Consider the following 19,324-nt stretch of genomic DNA (forward strand, 5'->3'; position numbering starts at 1 on the left):
TATGTAAACAGGATTATATAGTATGCAATCTTGTATGCTTTCACTCAGCATAATTTTGAGATTTATTCGTGTTATGAGTAGTTCATTCCTTTTTATTGCAAAGAAGTATTCCATTGTATGGACGTACTACAGTTTATCCATTCACCTGTTCATAGACATTTGGGTTGTTTTTAGTTTATGGCTGTCACAAACAAAGCTGCTACGAATATTTGTGTATGTCTTTACGTGAATATATGCTCCCATTTCTCTTGGATAATTACTTAGGAGTAGAATGGTTGGGATATAAAGTTAGATATATGTTTAACTTTTAAAGAAATAGTAAACTTTTCCAAAGTGCTTGTACCATTTTTATAGTCTTCCCAATGGTGTATTAGAGGTCTCATTGCTCTATTTCCTCACCAAGTTTGTCATGGTCAGTCTTCTTAAAATTAAACATTCTAACAGGCATGTAGTGGAATCTTTTTTTTTTTTTAAGATTTTATTTATATATTTGACAGAGCACAAGTAGGGGAGCAGCAGGCAGAGGGAGAAGCAGACTCCCTGTTGAGCAGGGAGCCCGAAGTGGGGCTCCAGATACCAGGACCATGGGATCATGACCTGAACCAAAGGCAGACACTTAACAACTGAGTCACCCAGGCACCCCCATGTAGTAGAATCTTATTGTGGTGGTAATTTGCATTTCCGGATGATAAATGATGTTGAGCATCATTTCATGTACTTATTTGCCCTCTGTGTATCTTTATTGATGAAACATTAGATCTTTTGTGCGCGCACGCGTGTGTGTTTGTGTTTGAGAGAATGTGCAAGTGTGAGGGAGTGGGTACTGAGGTAGGAGAGAGAGAATCTGAAGCAGGCTCCTCGCTCAGCACAGAGCCTGATGCCGGGCTCGATTTCATAACCCTGAAATCATGACCTGAGCTGAAATCAAGAGTCAGACGCTTAACCAACTGAGCCACCCTGGCGCCCCTAGAGTTTCTAATTAAAAAAAAAAATCATAACAGTAAATAGATACCAATATTAAGCCACTAAATTACTGATTTTCTTTTCTAGAATTCATCATACAATTGAAATAAAATGACAACCTCCTGGAGTGATCGGTTACAGAATGCAGCGGATATGCCTGCTAACATGGATAAACATGCCCTGAAAAAGTATCGGCGAGAAGCCTATCATCGGTAAGTATTTTGTCTATTTAATCCTCAAAACATCTCTATAAAGTGGGCACATATTATCTTTATTTTACAGATGATGAAATTAATTGACATTTGCCACAAACTGATTATAGTTTTGTTTTGTTTTTAATTTACCATACTGCCGCCACTGCATTTTATTTATTTATTTATTTATTTATTTATTTATTTATTTATTTTTAAAGATTTTATTTATTTATTCGGCAAAGATAGAGACAGCCAGCGAGAGAGGGAACACAAGCAGGGGGAGTGGGAGAGGAAGAAGCAGGCTCATAGCGGAAGAGCCTGATGTGGGACTCGATCCCGGAACGTGAAGGCAGACGCTTAACCGCTGTGCCACCCAGGCGCCCCCGCCACTGCATTTTAAAAGGAAATTTCTTGTTTCTTACATCTACGAATAAAAGTCCTTAACTGAAGAAAGTCTTAGATGCTAGAAAATTGTACCTTAGTTAATAAGAATTAAATTTTTTTTTAAGAATGAACTCTAAATTGACATTTGCCACAAACTGATTATAGTTTTGTTTTTAAGATTTTATTTATTTATTTGACAGAGAAAGAGCACAAGCAGGGGGAGCTGCAGAGGGAGAGGGAGAAACAGAGTCCCTACTGAGCAGGGAGCCTGACTTGGGGGCTTGGTACCAGGACCCTGGGATCGTGACCTGAGCCGAAGGCAGACACTTAACTGACTGAGTGACCCAGGCACCCCCCGATTATAGGTTTTAAATTGATTTTGAGCCGAAGGCAGACACTTAACTGACTGAGTGACCCAGGCACCCCCCGATTATAGGTTTTAAATTGATTTTTTAAATTGTGTCTACTGGCTACTTTATTATATTGAATGTGGGTAACTCTAGGTATTAGCAATATTGTCTTGTATTAAGATTTTAACATTTTCTCTGAATCATTTTTCCTTAAAAGTTGAAAATGTAGGGCAGCTGGGTGGCTCAGTCAGTTAAGCACCCAACTCTTGGTTTTGGCTCAATTCATGATCTCATGGATGGTGAGATCAAGCCCCATGTTGGGCTCCATGATCAGCAGGGAGTCTGCTTAAAGATTCTCTCCTTCTGCCCCTCCCCCTGCTCACACTCACTCTCAAATAGATAAATCTTTAAAAAGTTTAAAATATAAATATTTTAAATTTATCACTTTTTTTAAAGATTTTATTTTATTTTATTTATTTTTTTTTAAAGATTTTATTTATTTATTCGACAGAGATAGAGACAGCCAGCGAGAGAGGGAACACAAGCAGGGGGAGTGGGAGAGGAAGAAGCAGGCTCCTAGTGGAGGAGCCTGATGTGGGGCTCGATCCCATAACGCCGGGATCACGCCCTGAGCTGAAGGCAGACGCTTAACCGCTGCGCCACCCAGGCGCCCCAAGATTTTATTTTTTTGAGAGAGTGAGCACAAGAGGAGGGAGTATCACAGGGAGAAGCAGACTCCCTGCTGAGCAGGGAGCCAGATGCGGGACTCGATTCTGGGACTCCCTGATCATGATCTGAGCCAAAGGCAGTCTCTTAACCAGCTGAGCCACCCAGGTGCCCCTATTTGTCACTTCTTAAAAATTTATTTATTTATTTATTTATTTATTTATTTATTTATTTATTTATTTATTTAAGAGAGAGAGAAAACACAAGCAGGCAGAGGGGCAGAGGGAGAGAGAGAAGCAGACTCCCCGCCGAGCGGGGAGCCCAATGCGGGACTTGATCCCAGGACCCTGGGATCACGACCTGAACCAAAGGCATGTGCCCAACTGACTGAGCCATGAGGCGCCCTTATTTGTCACTTTTTTTTTTTTTTAAAGATTTTATTTATTTATTTGACAGAGAGAGAGACAGCCAGCAAGAGAGGGAACACAAGCATGGGGAGTGGGAGAGGAAGAAGCAGGCTCCCAGCAGAGCAGGGAGCCTGATGTGGGGCTCGATCCCAGAACCCGGTGATCACACCCTGGGCTGAAGGCAGACGCTTAACGACTGAGCCACCCAGCCGCCCCTATTTGTCACTCTTTAAAAAAGGTTTATTTGTTCATTTTTTAGAGAGAAGAGAGTGTGAGCTGTGGGGGAGGGGCAGAGAAAGAGGGGGAAGCAGACTCCCTGATGAGCATCTTAAGGCAGGTGCTTAACCGACTGAGCCACTCAGGTGCCCCTTATTTGTCACTTTTAATAGATTGAATTAAATGGCTGTTTCTGCCTAATGTTTAGTAGCTAAGATATGTGGAAGTAGGTACTGCATTTAGAAATCACTTGTTTTTAGACAGAAATTAGAGGTTTACACTTTCCATAAATTAATAGGATGGGAAGTCCTGGGCCCTATTAGAACTATCTCTACCTGCCATGATGGGAAAGCAAGGCGTATGTAGAAATGCTGGTGTACTGGTAGTGCTAAAAAGTTGCATGGAAACTCCAGGAATCTACAGCAACTCATAATTACTCATTTGTTTCTAAGCTAGAGGAAAGAGGAAATATTGGGTGATTTATACTTATCCAATTGTTTGCTTGTCCTTACGCTACATACATTTGGCTATGATGTAACGTATTTATCAGTGGAAACAAGGGCTAGAATTATGCAATGAGGAGAGGTCATCTAGTACACATCAAGTGTCCTAATTGTATTTAATATGTCATAGCCTGAGTGCTTCTGACTCATTTAGAATGATATTTCCTGGAAGATTTTAGACTGGCTCTGCACCCTACATTTTTCATATGGTAGAGTGCAGTCTGAAATAATAGAAATAGTAGGAAAAACACCTTCAAGGATTTAAATTTTTAGATCATTTAAAACTTTTTTTTCCTTTTTTCTTGTTGTGGTAAAGTATACATAACATAAATTTGCCACCATTTAAGTGTATATTGAGTGGTATTAAGTATATTCACACTGTTGTGCGGCCATCACCAGTATCCATCCCCATAACTTCATTTTGTACAATTGATACTGTATCTATTAAACAGTAAGTCCCCGTTCTCCCCTCCCCCAGCCCCTGGCAACCAACCACCATGATACTGTTTGTCTTTATAATTTTGAGTACTCTAAGTACTTCATATAAGTGGAATCATACAGTATTTGTCTTTTTGTGACAGACTTATATCAGCATAATGTTCTCAAGGTTCATCCATGTTGTAGCATATTGCAGAATTTCCTTTTAAGGTAAAATTTGGGTTCTTGAATTATTGCAGGTATTTGCTTTTGTTAATTAAAAAATTTTAATAGAAACCATTTAAAAGGAATTTTTTTTTTTTTTAAAGATTTTATTTATTTATTTGACAGAGACAGAGACAGCCAGAGAGAGAGGGAACACAAGCAGGGGGAGTGGGAGAGGAAGAAGCAGGCTCATAGCAGAGGAGCCTGATGTGGGGCTCGATCCCACAACGCCGGGATCACGCCCTGAGCCAAAGGCAGACGCTTAACCGCTGTGCCACCCAGGCGCCCCAGAAACCATTTAAAAGGAATTTATCTTGGTTTTATAGTTAAGTCAATTTGTAGAATATTCTGTTTCTGGGTTTTTTTTATTACAGACATTTATTGGAGTTGGTAATTTATCATTGGTTAAATTAGGCAGACTGATGATCATTTATCATAAACTACATTGTATGTGATGCTTTAGAATTCCCTTTTTAGAAGAAGCTAAATATTTTTAGTTAAGTAAATAAATATCTAACTTCCGGCTTTTTTCTTGCTAATATTAGTCTTTTAAAAATGATGGTCATGAGTCATTATTAAGAAACTGGTCTTCAGAAGGTATGACTGTTGATCTTCTTCCATTTCCTTATTATGGTTGTTGAGTCTTCTAGGCTGAGGATAATCATCAGGCCAAACCCTTCATTTGAATAGTTTTGCTTTATGGTCAGAAGATAGGCTGAGCTGCTCATATGTTGCAGTGGCTTGAAGGAGGCAAGTTAGACAATTATCTCTTAAATAGTTTTTTGTTTAACACTTAGACTCTGACAGTGATCAAAATAGATCAGAATTTGTATCTACCATATCCAACAATGGAACAATTAGATTTTTCATCGGCTCTCCACATTTGTGCCCAGGATGCTGAAGTCAGGTATTTGTTATTTTCCTTTAAAATTTTGATGATTATAGTATAGAAGAATTTCTGTAAGTGAATTGGTTCTTTCTTTATGAATGCAGCTTATTAATCCAGCAGTGGTTTTTATCATGTTGAACTGAAATTTGGTAAGTAATTGGGCTTGTGAATTTTTGGTTAAGCAGTCTTTTGCCTTATTTTAAAAGACATTGCAATCACTTTGTCTTTAAAGTTCTTTATATGTTTACCCCCCCAAAATTTTTAATTGAAATCTACACTTCCAAAGCCATACCGGTGGTTATATAAACTTGCTGAATAATAGTTTCTTCTCTAATCAAAGCTTTAAATTATACTATATGTTTACAAAATAAAAAGGAATTTGTGTCATGTATAAAATTATTTTGTAGTACCTGTTGCTTGGCACACTGATAGAATTAGAAGTGGTTATGATTTTTTTTTTTAAACTTCAAATAAAAAACAGGTATTAGGTTTTATACAGAGAGAGACTGCCAGGTTGATAAATTTTAATTTCTTTCTCACTTAACCACTTAATGGATATCACATGAATGTCATTCAGCTTTTCAGTTGTGTCATTAATTAAGCTGAATTAACCTGTCATTTTAGTTTGGGTTCTAATATTCAAATGGATAAGTTAAGATTTCAGTAGCCATCTTATGAATTCAAAATCGCATGGAAAATATAGGTCCTTGGGAATGTCAAGGAGCTGTGTTGCTTAAATAATGTACAGATGGCATATATCTTGTCAGGATAAGAAGAGTGAGGTAGAGTTATCAGAACTGTGTTAAACTTTTTTTGCTATTATATCATTCTAATGTTTTGATTAATATTTCACATTCCTAAGGAATGACAAATGAAGATTCAGGGGCTGGTAAGGGTCTTTTTTAGCCTATTTATTTTGCCTAGAACATTGGATCTATAGAATACTATTCAACAATAAAAAGGATTGAACTATCGATACACGCAACTTTGCTATATCAAGAAAATTATGCTTAGTTAAGTAAAGCCAATCTCAAAAGGTTACCTAATATATGATTCCATCTCTATAACATTCTTGAAATGAGAAAATTCTGGAGATTGAGAGCAGAGTAATGGTGGCAAGAATTTAAGGATTGGGGTGGGTGGAGGGTGGTGGGCATAGCTATAAAACAATGGCACAAGGAATCCTTGTGATTCGAACTGTTTTGTGTCTTAACTCTGGTGATGATTACACAACGGCTACACACACATGAGTGCATGTAAAACTGGTGAATCTGAATAAAGTTGCTGAACTGTATTAATGTCATTTCCCTGGTTGTGATATTATACTATATTTATGCAGGATATTTTCATTGGGGGAAACGGTAAGGGGGGATCTTTCTGTATTATTTCTTACTACAGTATATGAATCTGTAATTATTTCAGTATAAAAAGTTTAAAAATTCAGTGACATGCCTTTTTTTTTTTTTTTTTTTTACATCATAGGTATTCCTTGTGTCTTCTAGGTATAAGTACTTTTCATAATGCCTGATGATACTACTTTATTGAATATAAATTCTCTGAACTTTATTGTTCAGAAGAAGATACTGGATCCTAAAACATTCTCAGTTTGTTTCTCTGCCACCATTCCCTGTATGCTTCTTCCGAAAGCCTGCCTTAAAGTAAAATAGAAAAGGGGTGGTGGTGACAAGGGAGAGAGAGAGGAGATCGCAGATCTTTGATTTAATGAAATCCTATAATAAGAAATTCAGTTTGAGGAAATGTTACTCATATTTAAATAGCATATTTCACCTTCAAAGACTCTTGTGTATAGCTTCTTTTATTCAAAGTAATGTCTGAGAGATAGAGTAATCCATATTTTTGTGTATATCAGTAATTTGTTCTTTTTTATTACTATGTGTCATTCCATGGTATCAGCATACCACAATTTAGTCATCTATTTTCTGTTTATGAACCTTTGGGCTTTTTTTTCAGTTTTTAGCTATTAAGTATAAGGCTGCTACAGACTGAGAAAATATTTGTAAGTCACCCGTCTGATAAAAGATTTGTATATAGAATGTATAAAGAAGTTTAAAATTCAGCCCAAGGAAGAAATGGGCAAAAGACAGATTCTTCACTACAGAGAGTATATGGATGGCATAAAAACACATGGGTAACATCAGTAGCCATTAGAGAAATGCATTACAACTCCAGCGTATATGCCTATTACAGTGGTTAAAATAAAACAATACTTGATATTATCAAGGATATAGAGCAACTAGAACTCTCATACATTGCTCGTAGAAGGACAAAATGGTATAGCCATTCTGCAAAACAGGTTGGTAGTTTATTATGAAGTCAGAGACACTTAGCATATGACCCAGAAATCTTACTCCTCGATGTTTGCCCTAGAGAAATGAAAACTTAAGTTCACACAAAAAACTACATGAATAATGTTTATAGTATCTCTATTTATAATTGCCTCAAACTAGAAACAACCCAAATATCCTTCAATGGGTGAATATATAATTAAAATGCAGTATATCTACAGTGAAATGTAACTCAGGAAAAAGGAACAGACTATTGATGACACATCAACTTGGATGACTCTCAAGGACATAATGCTGAGTCTAAGAAGCCAGTGTTGGGACACCTGGGCGGCTCAGTCGGTTAAGCATCTGCCTTTGGCCCAGGTCATGATCCCAGGGTCCTGGGATCAACTCCCATACTGGGCTCCTTGCTCAGTGCGGAGCCTGTTTCTCCCTCTCCCTCTGCCCCTCCCTCTGCTTGTGCACTCTGTCTCTAACAAATAAATAAATTCTTAAAAAAAAAGAAAAAAAAGGGGCGCCTGGGTGGCACAGCGGTTGAGCGTCTGCCTTCGGCTCAGGGCGTGGTCCCGGCGTTATGGGATCGAGCCCCACATCAGGCTCCTCCGCTATGAGCCTGCTTCTTCCTCTCCCACTCCCCCTGCTTGTGTTCCCTCTCTCGCTGGCTGTCTCTATCTCTGTCAAATAAATAAATAAAATCTTTAAAAAAAAAGAAAAAAAGAAGCCAGTCTCAAAAGGTTGCGTACTGTAGGAGTATATGACATTCTCAAAGACAAAACTGTATAGTGATGGAGAACTGATCAGTGGGTTCTAGCAGTTGCCAGTGGAGGGGAAGTGTGTTTTTTGGGGTGATGGAACTGTTTTGATTTCAGATTGTGGTGCTTCTTACATGAATCTGTAAATGTATTAGACTTCATAGACACATGTACCCCAAAAGTTCAATTTTATTGTATTTTAATTTTGGGTAAATAAGAATAATGCTGCTGTATACATTCTTGAACATGTCTTTGGTGGGTATATGCACTCTTTGCTCTTGGTTTCCACCAAGAATGGAATTGCTAGGCCATGGGGTAAGCATATGTTTAGTTTTAGTAGATACTGAAAAATAATTTTCCCAAGTGGTTGCTCTGATTTACAGTTCTACCTGTAATGCATGAGAGCAGTGTCACCAATGCTGTAATATTACTGTTTTGGATTGTATGTTTAATTTACAAGTTACTCCGGTGGATATGTAATGCATCTTATTTTGATTTTAATGTGTATTTTTCTGTTGAATATTCTGGCACTATTTATTGAAAAGACTTTTCTTTCCACATTAAATGATCTTGATATCGTTGTCACAATCAGTTGCTCATAGTTGTGTATGTTTATTTCTGGACTCCCAGTTGTATTCCATTGATCTATTTGTCTATCCTCAGGTCAGTACTATACAGTCTTTATTGTTGTGTCTTTTTGTTAAGTTTTGAAATGATGATGTGAGTCCTTCAGTTTTGTTCTTCCTTTTCAAGATTGTTTTGGCTATTCTGTGGCCCACCTGTGTACATAAGAATTTTAAGATTACCTTGTTAATTTCTATAAAAAAGCCAGCTGGGATTTTGATAGGGATTATATTGAATCTGTATATCAATTTGAGGAGTATTTCCATCTTAACAATATTAAGTCTTCTGATTGATGAATATGGGATATGTTTCCATTTATTTAGATCTTCTTTAATCACTTTCTACAGTATTTTGTTGTTTTCAGTGCATAAGTCTTATATTTCTTTTATTACATTTATTCCTAAATATTCTATGGTTTCAGATGCTATAGTAAATGGAACTGTTTTCGTAATTTCATTTTTTGATTATTCTTTGCTACTTTATGGAAATATGATTGGTTTCTGTATATGGATTTTGTGTTCTTCATCTTGGTTTATTGCCTCTAATAGGTTTGTGGATTCTTTAGTGATTCTATACATAAGATCATGTCATCTGCAAATAAGGATAGTTTTACTTCTTTACCAGTTTGAAGGCCTTTTTTCTTGCCTAATTTTCGCTAGAATGTCCAGTACAGTGCTGAATAGAACTAGTGAGAGTAGACATCCTTTTTTCTTTTCTTTTCTTTTCTTTTCTTTTCTTTTCTTTTCTTTTCTTTTCTTTTCTTTTCTCTTTTCTTTCTTTCTTTCTTCTTTTTTAATATTTTGCATATTTTATTTTTTTAAATTTAAGTTCAATTAATTAACATATAATGTATTATTTGTTTCAGGGGTACAGGTCTGTGATTCATCAGTCTTATATAATACCCAGTGCTCATTATAACACATACCCTCCCCAGTGTCCCTCACCCAGTTACCCTATCCCCCCATCCTCCGTCCCCTCCAGCAACCCTCAGTTTGTTTCCTAAGGATTAGGAGTCTCTTATGGTTTGTCTCCCTCTCTGGTTTTGTCTTGTTTCATTTTTTCCTCTCTTCGCCTATGATCCTTGCTTGTTTCTTAAATTCCACATATGAGGGAGATAATATGATAATTGTCTTTCTCTGGTTGACTTATTTCGCTTAGCTAATACCCTCTAGTTCCATCCAGGTCATTGCAAATGGCAAGATTTCTTTTTTTTTTTTTTTTTAAGATTTTATTTATTCATTCAACAGAGAGAGAGACAGCCAGTGAGAGAGGGAACACAAGCAGGGGGAGTGGGAGAGGAAGAAGCAGGCTCCCAGAGGAGGAGCCTGATGCAGAGCTCGATCCCAGAACGTCGGGATCACGCCCTGAGCTGAAGGCAGAAGCTTAACGACTGAGCCACCCAGGCGCCCCAAGATTTCATTTTTCTGATGGCTGCATAATAATATTCCATTGTATAAATGAACCACATCTGCTTTATCCATTCATCTGTCTGTGGACATCTAGGCTCTTTCTATAGTTTGGCTATTTTGGACATTGCTGCTATAAACACTGGGGTGAAGGGCTTCAGATCACTACATTTGTATCTTTGGGGTAAATACCCAGTAGTGCAATTGCTGGGTCATAGACATCCTTTTCTTTTGCCTCACCTTAGGAAGAAATCTTAGTCTTTCATCATTAGGTTGCAGGTTTTCATAGCTGTCCTTTATCAGGTTGTGGAAGTTCCTTTTTATTGTTAGTTTGAGATTTCTTTCTATTCCTAGTTTGTTCAATGTCTTTATCATGAAAAGGTGTTGGATTTTGTCAAATGCCTTTTTGTGTCTATCGAAATGATCACGTAGTTTTACACTTTGTTGGATTTGGTTTGCTAGTATTTTGTAAAGGATTTTTTGTATCTGCATAAGGGATATTGTTCTGTATTTTTCTTTTCTTGTAATGTTCTATCTGGCTTTGGTATCAACATGTAATACTGTCTTGGGGTTCCTGGGTGACTCAGTCGGTTGAGCATTTGACTCTTGGTCTCAGCTCAGGTCTTGATCTCGGGGTCATGGAGCCTACTTTAAGAAAAAAAAGACTTGTAATACTGGCTTCATAGAATGATCTGGAAAGTGCTCCCTCTTCCATTTTTGGGAAGAGTTTGATAAGGATTGGTGTTAATTCTTTAAACATTTGATAGAGTTCACCAGTGAAGTTGTCAGTTTTCATATTTGTTGGAAGATTTTTTTGTGTGTGAAGATTTTATTTATTCATTTGACAGAGATAGAGACAGCCAGCAAGAGAGGGAACACAGCAAGGGGAGTGGGAGATGAAGAAGCAGGCTTCCAGCGGGGGAACCTGATGTGGGGCTCGATCCCAGAACGCCGGGATCATGCCCTGAGCCAAAGGCAGATACTTAACAACTGAGCCACCCAGGCGCCCCAGAACATTTTTTTTATTACCGACTAAATCTCTTTGCTTATTATTGGTCTATTCAGATTTTCTATTTCTTCTCAAGTCAGTGTTGGTAGTCTGTGTGTTTCTAGGTAATTGTCCATTTCATTTCTGTTTCCTATGTTGGCATACAATTGTTTATAGTATTCCATTATATTTGTTGTTATTTCTTTAAGGTTAGTAGTAATGTCCCTGCTTTCATTTCCAATTTTAGTAATTTGAGTCTTTTTTTTCTTCATTGTAATAGCTAATTGTTGTTATATTCTTGAACCAACCTTTGTTTCACTAATTTTTTCGCCAGTGTTTTTCAGTTTTTTGTTGTTGTTGTTGATCTCTGCTCTGATCTTTATTGTTCCTTCTGCTTGTTTTGAATTTAATTTGCTCTTTTCTAATTTCTTAAGGCTTAAGATTAGGTCATTGCTTTGAGATGTTTCTTCCTCTTTTTCTCCTTTTTTAAAAAGATTTATTTATTTGTTTTAGAGAGCATGTGTGAGCAGGGGAATGGGCAGAGGGAGAGAGAGAATCCTCAAGCAGACTCCCCTTTGAGTGCAGAGCCTGATGTAGGACTCAGTCCCAGGGCCCTGAGATCATGACCTGAGCTGAAATCAAGAGCTGGCTGCTTAACTGACTGAGTCACCCAGGTGCCCCTCTTTTTTAATAAATGCATTTTAAAGCTATAAATTTACCTATCAGTACAGCTTTTGCTATATCCCCTAAATTTTGATTTTTTTGTTGTTGTTGTTGTTTTGAGTGATCTCTAAGTATTTTCTATTTCCTCTGGTGATTTCTTTTTGACCCATTGGCTGTTTAGAAATGGGTTGTTGAGTTTCCACCTATTTGTGAATGTCCTAGAAGCTTTTTGCTGTTGATTTGTACCTAATTCCATTATAGTTGGAGAACATATTTTGTATGATTCAGTCCTCTCAAATTTATTGAAGTTTGGTTTATGGGCTAACATATGGCCTATCTTGTATAATCTATATGTACTTGACAAGAAAGTATGTTTTGCTTATTTTGTGTGGAGTTTCAAGTATCATAGAGATGTCTTTTTTTTTTTTTTTTTTAGATTTTATTTACTTATTTCCAGGGAGGGAGAGAGAGGGAGAGCGGGCACAGGCACAGGGAGCCACAGGCAGAGGGAGAAGCAGTCTCCCCACTGAACAGGGAGCCCAATGTGGGACTCAATCCCAGGACCCTGGAATCATGACCTGAGCCAAAGGCAAACACTTAACTGATTGAGCCACCCAGGTCCCCATAGAGATGTCTTTACCTTTATTTGTCAGTGATTTTCACTGAGTACACAGTCTTACACATATTTTTGAAATCATGAGTTCACACTATTGCTTCTAATTCCAGTTTATCCCAAGAAGGTTCTTTCTTGTTTACTTTCATTCCATGAAATTATCTGTTCTGTAGCAAGAACTCTGGCTCTTCACATCAACATATTTACTCATTTGTTCAATCTAATAATACATCTACAGTAGTTCCACAATTCCTTTGCTCATACCATAACAAACTTCTAAATAGTTCAGGATTTGTTTGTAGTACTTCTCCTTTCTTACTTACCCTGCCAGTGACTAATGGTATCTAACCAAATGCTGGGGATTTTGTCTTTTTTGTTGTTGTTACTTGGGTTAGTTATTTCTTGCTGTTTTGCTATACATTGTGGTTAGGGTAGTTGTATGCAGTGTAATTAGGTTCATTTGTTGGTTTGCTTTTTAGTTGTGTGGTTTTTTTTTTCCATTCTTGCTGATTTAATTGTATTATCTTTTAATATAATATTACGTAATACATCCTGTTTCATCACATTATATATGTTATTAAATATACTAGTAGTGAGCTTTCAAAGTTAAAATTATGCAAAAGGCATATCAAAAGTGTCACTCTCATGCATATTCCTTCTCAAGTTGGAGACTAATAAACTTTGGATTTATTTATCTTGCTTGGGACTCATTTGAGTTCTTGATTCTATGCTTGTCTTTAATTGGTTTTCTAACTTCTCAGTCATTATCTTTTCATATATTGTCCCTACTCTGTTGTCCTTATCATCTCTTTCTGAACTCTAATAAACATATGTTAGATGTGAGCACTATGTCTCCTCTTCTCTCATTCTTTCTCTTGTATTTTCCATCCTTTTTCTCTCCATGTTACATTCTGGAAGGTATTTCAGACCTACCTTTTAGTTCACTAACTCTCTTTTTAGTTGGGTCTGACCTGAATCTATCACATTTTAAATTTGGTTTTTATAATTTTTTTGTTTCAGAGTTTCATTTTGAAATCTTTTATCAAATATGCTGTGTTACTTTTTATAGTCTTCAGTTATATAGTAAACATTTAAATTTTAAAGAACTTTAGTTTAAGAGTCAAAAGATCTGAAGTACATCCTGGCTCTATTTCCAACCCCCTCCTTTCAAGGCTTTTTAAAAGAGAATTTTAATTGTTAATACATCTGTTCAGAAGTTAAACCATTTCAGTTCAGTATGATAATCCCAAATTTTAATCTCTCAATTACTTTTTAACAGTGTTTAAAAATATTTAGGTGACATCCGAGTAAATTCTTACTGTATGAGATTCGGGAGTACAGAAATACAGACTGAAATGTGGAAGTTCCCCTTCACTTACTCTTTCACCCTCACTCCTCTCTCATAGGTGAATACCATTAGTAGTTTGGAGACCGTCTTTGAACTCCCTTCGCAATACTTTATTTATTTAGATTTTATTTATTTGAGAGAGAGCAAGAGCATGCGCCCTGTAAGACTGATTCTTTCCACTTTCATTTTGAGCAGTTCCCTTCCTCAACTCTGTATTTCATTAACTCTGAACTGAGTCTGCGTCATACATCATAATGTCTACTATGCTGCTTTTCATTCATAGTTACTCTTCTGTTGAAATGTTCTCCACCTACTTTTTTCCTTTTAGCCTGATTAACACCTGCTAATCCTTTAGCATGGTGGTTAAGAGCCTGGGCCTTAGTTTAGCATTTTGCATTATTCCATTTAATTTCTTTTTCTTCTTCTTCTTCTTCTTCCTTTCTTTTTTTAAATTTATTTGTCTGAGAGACAGCGGGAGAGAGAGAGCACCGGGAGGGAGAGGGAGAAGCAGACTTCCTGCTGAGCAGGGAGATAGATGGTCGTGATTCTCCATCCGGGGACCCTGGGATCATGACCTGAGCTGAAGGCAGACATTTAACTGACTGAGCCACCCAGGTGCCCTACACAATGTCAGTTTAAAAAAAACAACTTGGTCATTTTGTCCTTCAGTAAGACTCAGCCGAGAGAATATAGGTGCATCTCTGCTGTGCATATCTCTAATACTATAATTACATGCTACTTTTGAGCTTTGTAAGTGGGTCTCCTCCATTAGACTTTGAACTCCTTAAAATCAAGGACTGCCATGTTCATCTTTGTATTATAGGTATCAGGCAAGAGATTCAGTGAATATATCTTGACTATATGAATGGAGTTTGAAAGATCTAATCATCTCAGACAGTGCATTATCATTTGCATAGGAAGCTCGTGTAAATGTGTATATCCGTTGTTCAAGTGAGAATTGTTGTTTTCCTTTCTCTTTGTAAGTAGTAAAGCCTTAAACTAGTCATTACATTTATTTCCACCACATTGAGCCACATACTGAAAATCCCAGGAAGCCATGGGAAATTGGCAGTTTTAACGATTAGGTTATTTTTCCATATTATTTGTATTCTTGTAGTTATGGAATTTTGGTTGAGGAGAGTCTTCATGAACAATTTGAGAATGGGATTTTTTAAAAAAAAGTATTTCCCAAGAGATATTTTGGTGAGATAATGCTTGACAAGCAACCCAGTTGCTTACCTGTACCCCCATACCTGAAGTTATAATATGTTCTTTGAGTGCTCAAAAATGACAGACAACAACCCCAACAGATGTTACCTGTCTTCTATAAATAAAAAATCTGAGGTTTAGGGTAAGTAACTTATTGAAGTTTCCAGAGCCAGAAAGTGGGGAAGCTAGAATTTAAACCTAGTTGCTCCAGTGCTCATTCTCCTTCCATTATACCATACTGCTTTTCTAAATAAACTGAAAATAATTCTGGCTTGAAATTCATAGTATTTAATAGTGCTTTATTTAAAAAAAATTTTTATTCAAATATATTTAACATACAGTATTATTTTAGTTTCAGATATACTGCTTTTAGTTATTGGTGACAACACATTTTAATAACTAATAGAAACCTTAGTAAGATATTTAGGTAATAAGGAGATAATTTTTTTTAAATTTAAGGTTTTAATTCATGTAGTATTTGTTTAAGGTATGCATATTTTTAATTTGAATCACTAGTAGGAGGATTTACTTGTCATTTCATTGTTCTTAGACTTTAGCATGCTTGTTCGTTTCTCTGCTTGTTGCAGAATCCCTGTACAGTATATTGGTCGGGAGGTAGGAATGTTGCAGATGGTTTTTTTTTTCCCCAAACTTCCAACTTGCTCTGAGATTTGAAATTAACCTTTAGAATGTTCTGGCTTTATCGCGCATATGCCAGAGATCTGTAAAATTTCAGGCAATTGAGTAAAATATTTGTGAACACAGATGTTTTCCTTAAAAGCAGTTAATGATCAGAAAAAAAGACCTCAGTGTGGAAATACTTCATGTTCCTCCTGTAATATGATCAGTATATAAATACTGCCTTCTGTAGTTCACATTGTTCATTTTCTAAGGGAGGAAATAACTAAATTGAGAATTAAAACATAGTATTATTTATCCTGTTGATTTTTTTTTTTCCTCTTCCAGAGTAAACTAAAAATGATTTGGACTGACTAGGGCCGCTCCATTCTGTGAAACTCACATTGTTTGCGTACTATTGGCAGGCCTCATTAGGGGGTAAATTTGCTTTTTCTGTGTGTTTGCCAGTAACGATTCCTGTCTCTTAGGGGAACTTGCCATTTGGATAGTCGCCTTTCTAAACTGGCCAGTCTTAAACATTTCAGACCATTAGTTATTTTTTCTACCCTCCAGTTTTTTTCTGTTATTCTTAGGTTTTCAAGTATTTAAAGCTGAGGTTGTTGGTCACTGAGATATTGCTTGGTTAGGGTTCGGCATTGTGCCCGAATTTGTTGGGCCTCTCAGGGCCTGAGTTCTCTGTGCTTTAACAAATGAGCTACAGTTCTCAAGAGATCAGTGAAGCTTGTTTGTTGATCCTGTATTCTCATCCAGAGGAAGTAGATCGTTGAGAATGTCTAAGGAAGGGTAAGTGAATTTGTTATTCTTTTTCCTTCATTTTTCTCAGCGAAGAGATGTTCTGATCATCTGTGAACTGGAAGAATAAGCAGTGTTACCAGTTCGACAGGAAAGGTAGAGGGAGAGATTAAAAGAAATTTAGCCGAAAGCTTACATTGTTAATGTTTTACACGTAATCTACGGTAAAGTTACTATTGCTGTTTTCAAAGAAGGCATTGAGGATGGATACTCTTCGTAGGAATTTAGTGAGCTTTAAGCACCCTGTTTATTCTGTGGTAAACTCATTTTGTTTTTCTGTAGAAAGTGTTTTTGAAGATTGGAAACAAACAGTGGTGTCTTACTGAAGAATTTTACATAGAAATGAGTGAAATTAAAAACTCAAAGGCATTTTCAAATAATTTATATCTTTGGAGAGTGGTGTGAAAGATTGAGTGAAAAGCAGCTTGTAATTTTGTTTCTTTCTGGGAAGTGTAAGCAAAAAGTAATTTTGAGTAGAATCCTCTATTCTTTCTACTTTGCAATATAAAATAGTTTTGTGTTAAGGTTTTTATTGTTTCTATATTATCATCTCTCTTTTTTAAATTATTGTCTCTTATGCCTGAGTCTGAATTGTTACGGAAATTCTTTTTGTTACCACTATAATAGGTGACATATAAGTTAATGATTACATACTGTTTCATTCCTAACCTGCAAACATAGCTAGACCCGGTTAATTTCAGAGAGGCATTCCCTTTGATTAAGTAGGACATAGACCTCAAAAAAGTTTTTCAAAAATCAGTAAAATTTTAATTTTGATTTTCTGGAAGCTCTTAATTCTTTTTCTAGCTCTTCGTTTATTAGAAATTTTGAAGTAGTTTCAGAGCCCCATTTTTATAATTTATTTTAATCTAATGTATTGATTGTGAGCAAAACAAAATTGGCCCATTTTCCTGCTATTTTAAACCGCATTATTGAATAAAGAGAGCAACCATGGACATAATAATTCTGTATTATTTTTAGACCTCTCATGATATCACTAGAATTTTGAGCTTTCTTTAAATGTAAAAATTATGAAAGGACTGCCTCTTTAGGGCTTGTATGTTTTCTTTCCTTCTAGCACTGGCTATAAACCTGTAGTTGTTAAATAATTTTTATGATAAAGATTATCACACATGCTGGTAGTATTTGTCAGTCTTGTACACGTGGCTGTGTTTATTATTATTAAAGATTTTATTTATTTATTTGACAGAGATCGAGAGAGCACGAGCAGGGGGAGTGGCAGAGGGAGAGAGAGAAGCAGGTGCTGAGTAGGGAGCCCGATGCGTGGCTTGATCCCAGGACCCTGGGATCATGACCTGAGCTGAAGGCAGCCGCTTAACCGGCTGAGCCACTCAGGCGCCCCCACATGATTGTTTATAAAGCTGGTTTGTAGATTTAAGAACTGTTATTTCTAGATGCAGTCAAAATTCTTAGAAAGTAATCAGTACTAATTTTTCCCCTATGGTAAAGTATGTGTTAGAATTGGTTAGTTAGAAAGAGATCTATATAAACCAAAGGATACCATAAGGGCTAAGATACTCTTTTAGCTTTATTTCTAGGAGCCACTGGGGCAATTCCCATGCTGTTTGAATAGATAAATGAGCAAGTTCATTTTTTTTTTAAGATTTGCTTTTATAATTGCCCATGTATTTATTTATTTTTTGAAAGTAAGTTCTACCCTCATTGTGGGGCTTGAACTCAACAACCCTGAGATCAAGAGTTCCACACTCCACTGACTAAGCCAGACAGGCACCCTTGAGCAAGTTCATTTGAGATGCATGGATCATATAAATGAAATCAGTTAGATTTTATTCTCCTTTGCTATCTTTAGAAATAAGTGGATAAATTTTGTACTTTGTATGTAAAGAGTTCTAATAGTCACAATTTTTGTATGTGTGATATTTGGACACGTGGTACAGTTTTTCATTTGATGTCTATGAAATATTTTCCTAATAGTAATAGGAAAAAGATTCTTATTACAGTTAAATCACCAGAAATTATACTTGAGTCTTATGTAAATGTATGGTACTGGAGACAGTATGGTATTAGTGTAAGGATAGACGTCTACAGATCATGAAACCTAATAGCGAATTCATAGACCCACGCATATATAGTCAATTGATTTTCAGCAGTGAGGCCAAGGTAATTCAATGGCTGGAACAGTTGAACGTTCATATAGAAAAAAAATTGAACCTCAACCTTTACCTCAAACCGTATGTAAAAAAATAACACGAAATGGATCCTAGACCTAAATACAAGGGTAAAAAGTAAAGTGTAGATGAAAATCTTTGTGACCTTGAATTAGCTAAAAATTTCTTAGGTAAAATACATAACATGAAAGTCAAAATTGTTCACTCGTGTTTCATCAAAACAACAATAACAACAAAAGCAAAACAACTCTGCTATTTGAAAGGCACCATTAAGAAAATGAAAAGGCAATCTACAGACTGAAAAAGATATTCTCAATACATATATATCTGATAAGGGGCTTACATCCAAAATGTATGAAGAATTTTCACAGCATAATAACAAGATAAACAAACCCATTTAAAAATGGGCGAAAAGGGACACCTGGGTGGCTCAGTCAGGTAAGTGTCTGCCTTTAGCTCAGGGATCCCAGGGTCCTGGGATTGGTCCCGCATGGGGCTCCTTGCTCAGTGGGGAGGCTGCTTCTCCCTCTGCCTGCTGATCCCTCTGCTTGTGCTTTCTCTCTCTCTCTCTCTCTCTCTCTCTCTCACACACACACAAATAAATAAATAAAATCTTTAAA

At 36.5% G+C, this 19,324-nt stretch overlaps 1 protein-coding gene across 5 annotated transcripts in view; it reads left to right on the plus strand.

The window, feature by feature from the left end:
- Positions 1 to 19,324, plus strand: part of NT5C2 (5'-nucleotidase, cytosolic II) — an 86,183-nt gene that overhangs the window by 13,364 nt on the left and 53,495 nt on the right. For 3 of the 5 annotated variants that reach the window (XM_045803019.2, XM_045803020.2, XM_087862745.1), the window contains exon 2: positions 1,051 to 1,175. In XM_045803019.2, the coding sequence (XP_045658975.1) occupies positions 1,075 to 1,175 (101 nt within the window). In that variant the 5' untranslated portion in view covers positions 1,051 to 1,074. Of the gene's footprint in view, positions 1 to 1,050; positions 1,176 to 16,083; positions 16,546 to 19,324 lie in introns of those variants that run through there. The other 2 variants (XM_087862749.1, XM_045803021.2) reach the window with 2 other exon arrangements.

Source organism: Ursus americanus, chromosome 6, assembly GCF_024610735.1.
Source record: "Ursus americanus isolate L20-20 chromosome 6, mUrsAme1.1.p, whole genome shotgun sequence".
Classification (NCBI taxonomy): domain Eukaryota; kingdom Metazoa; phylum Chordata; class Mammalia; order Carnivora; family Ursidae; genus Ursus; species Ursus americanus.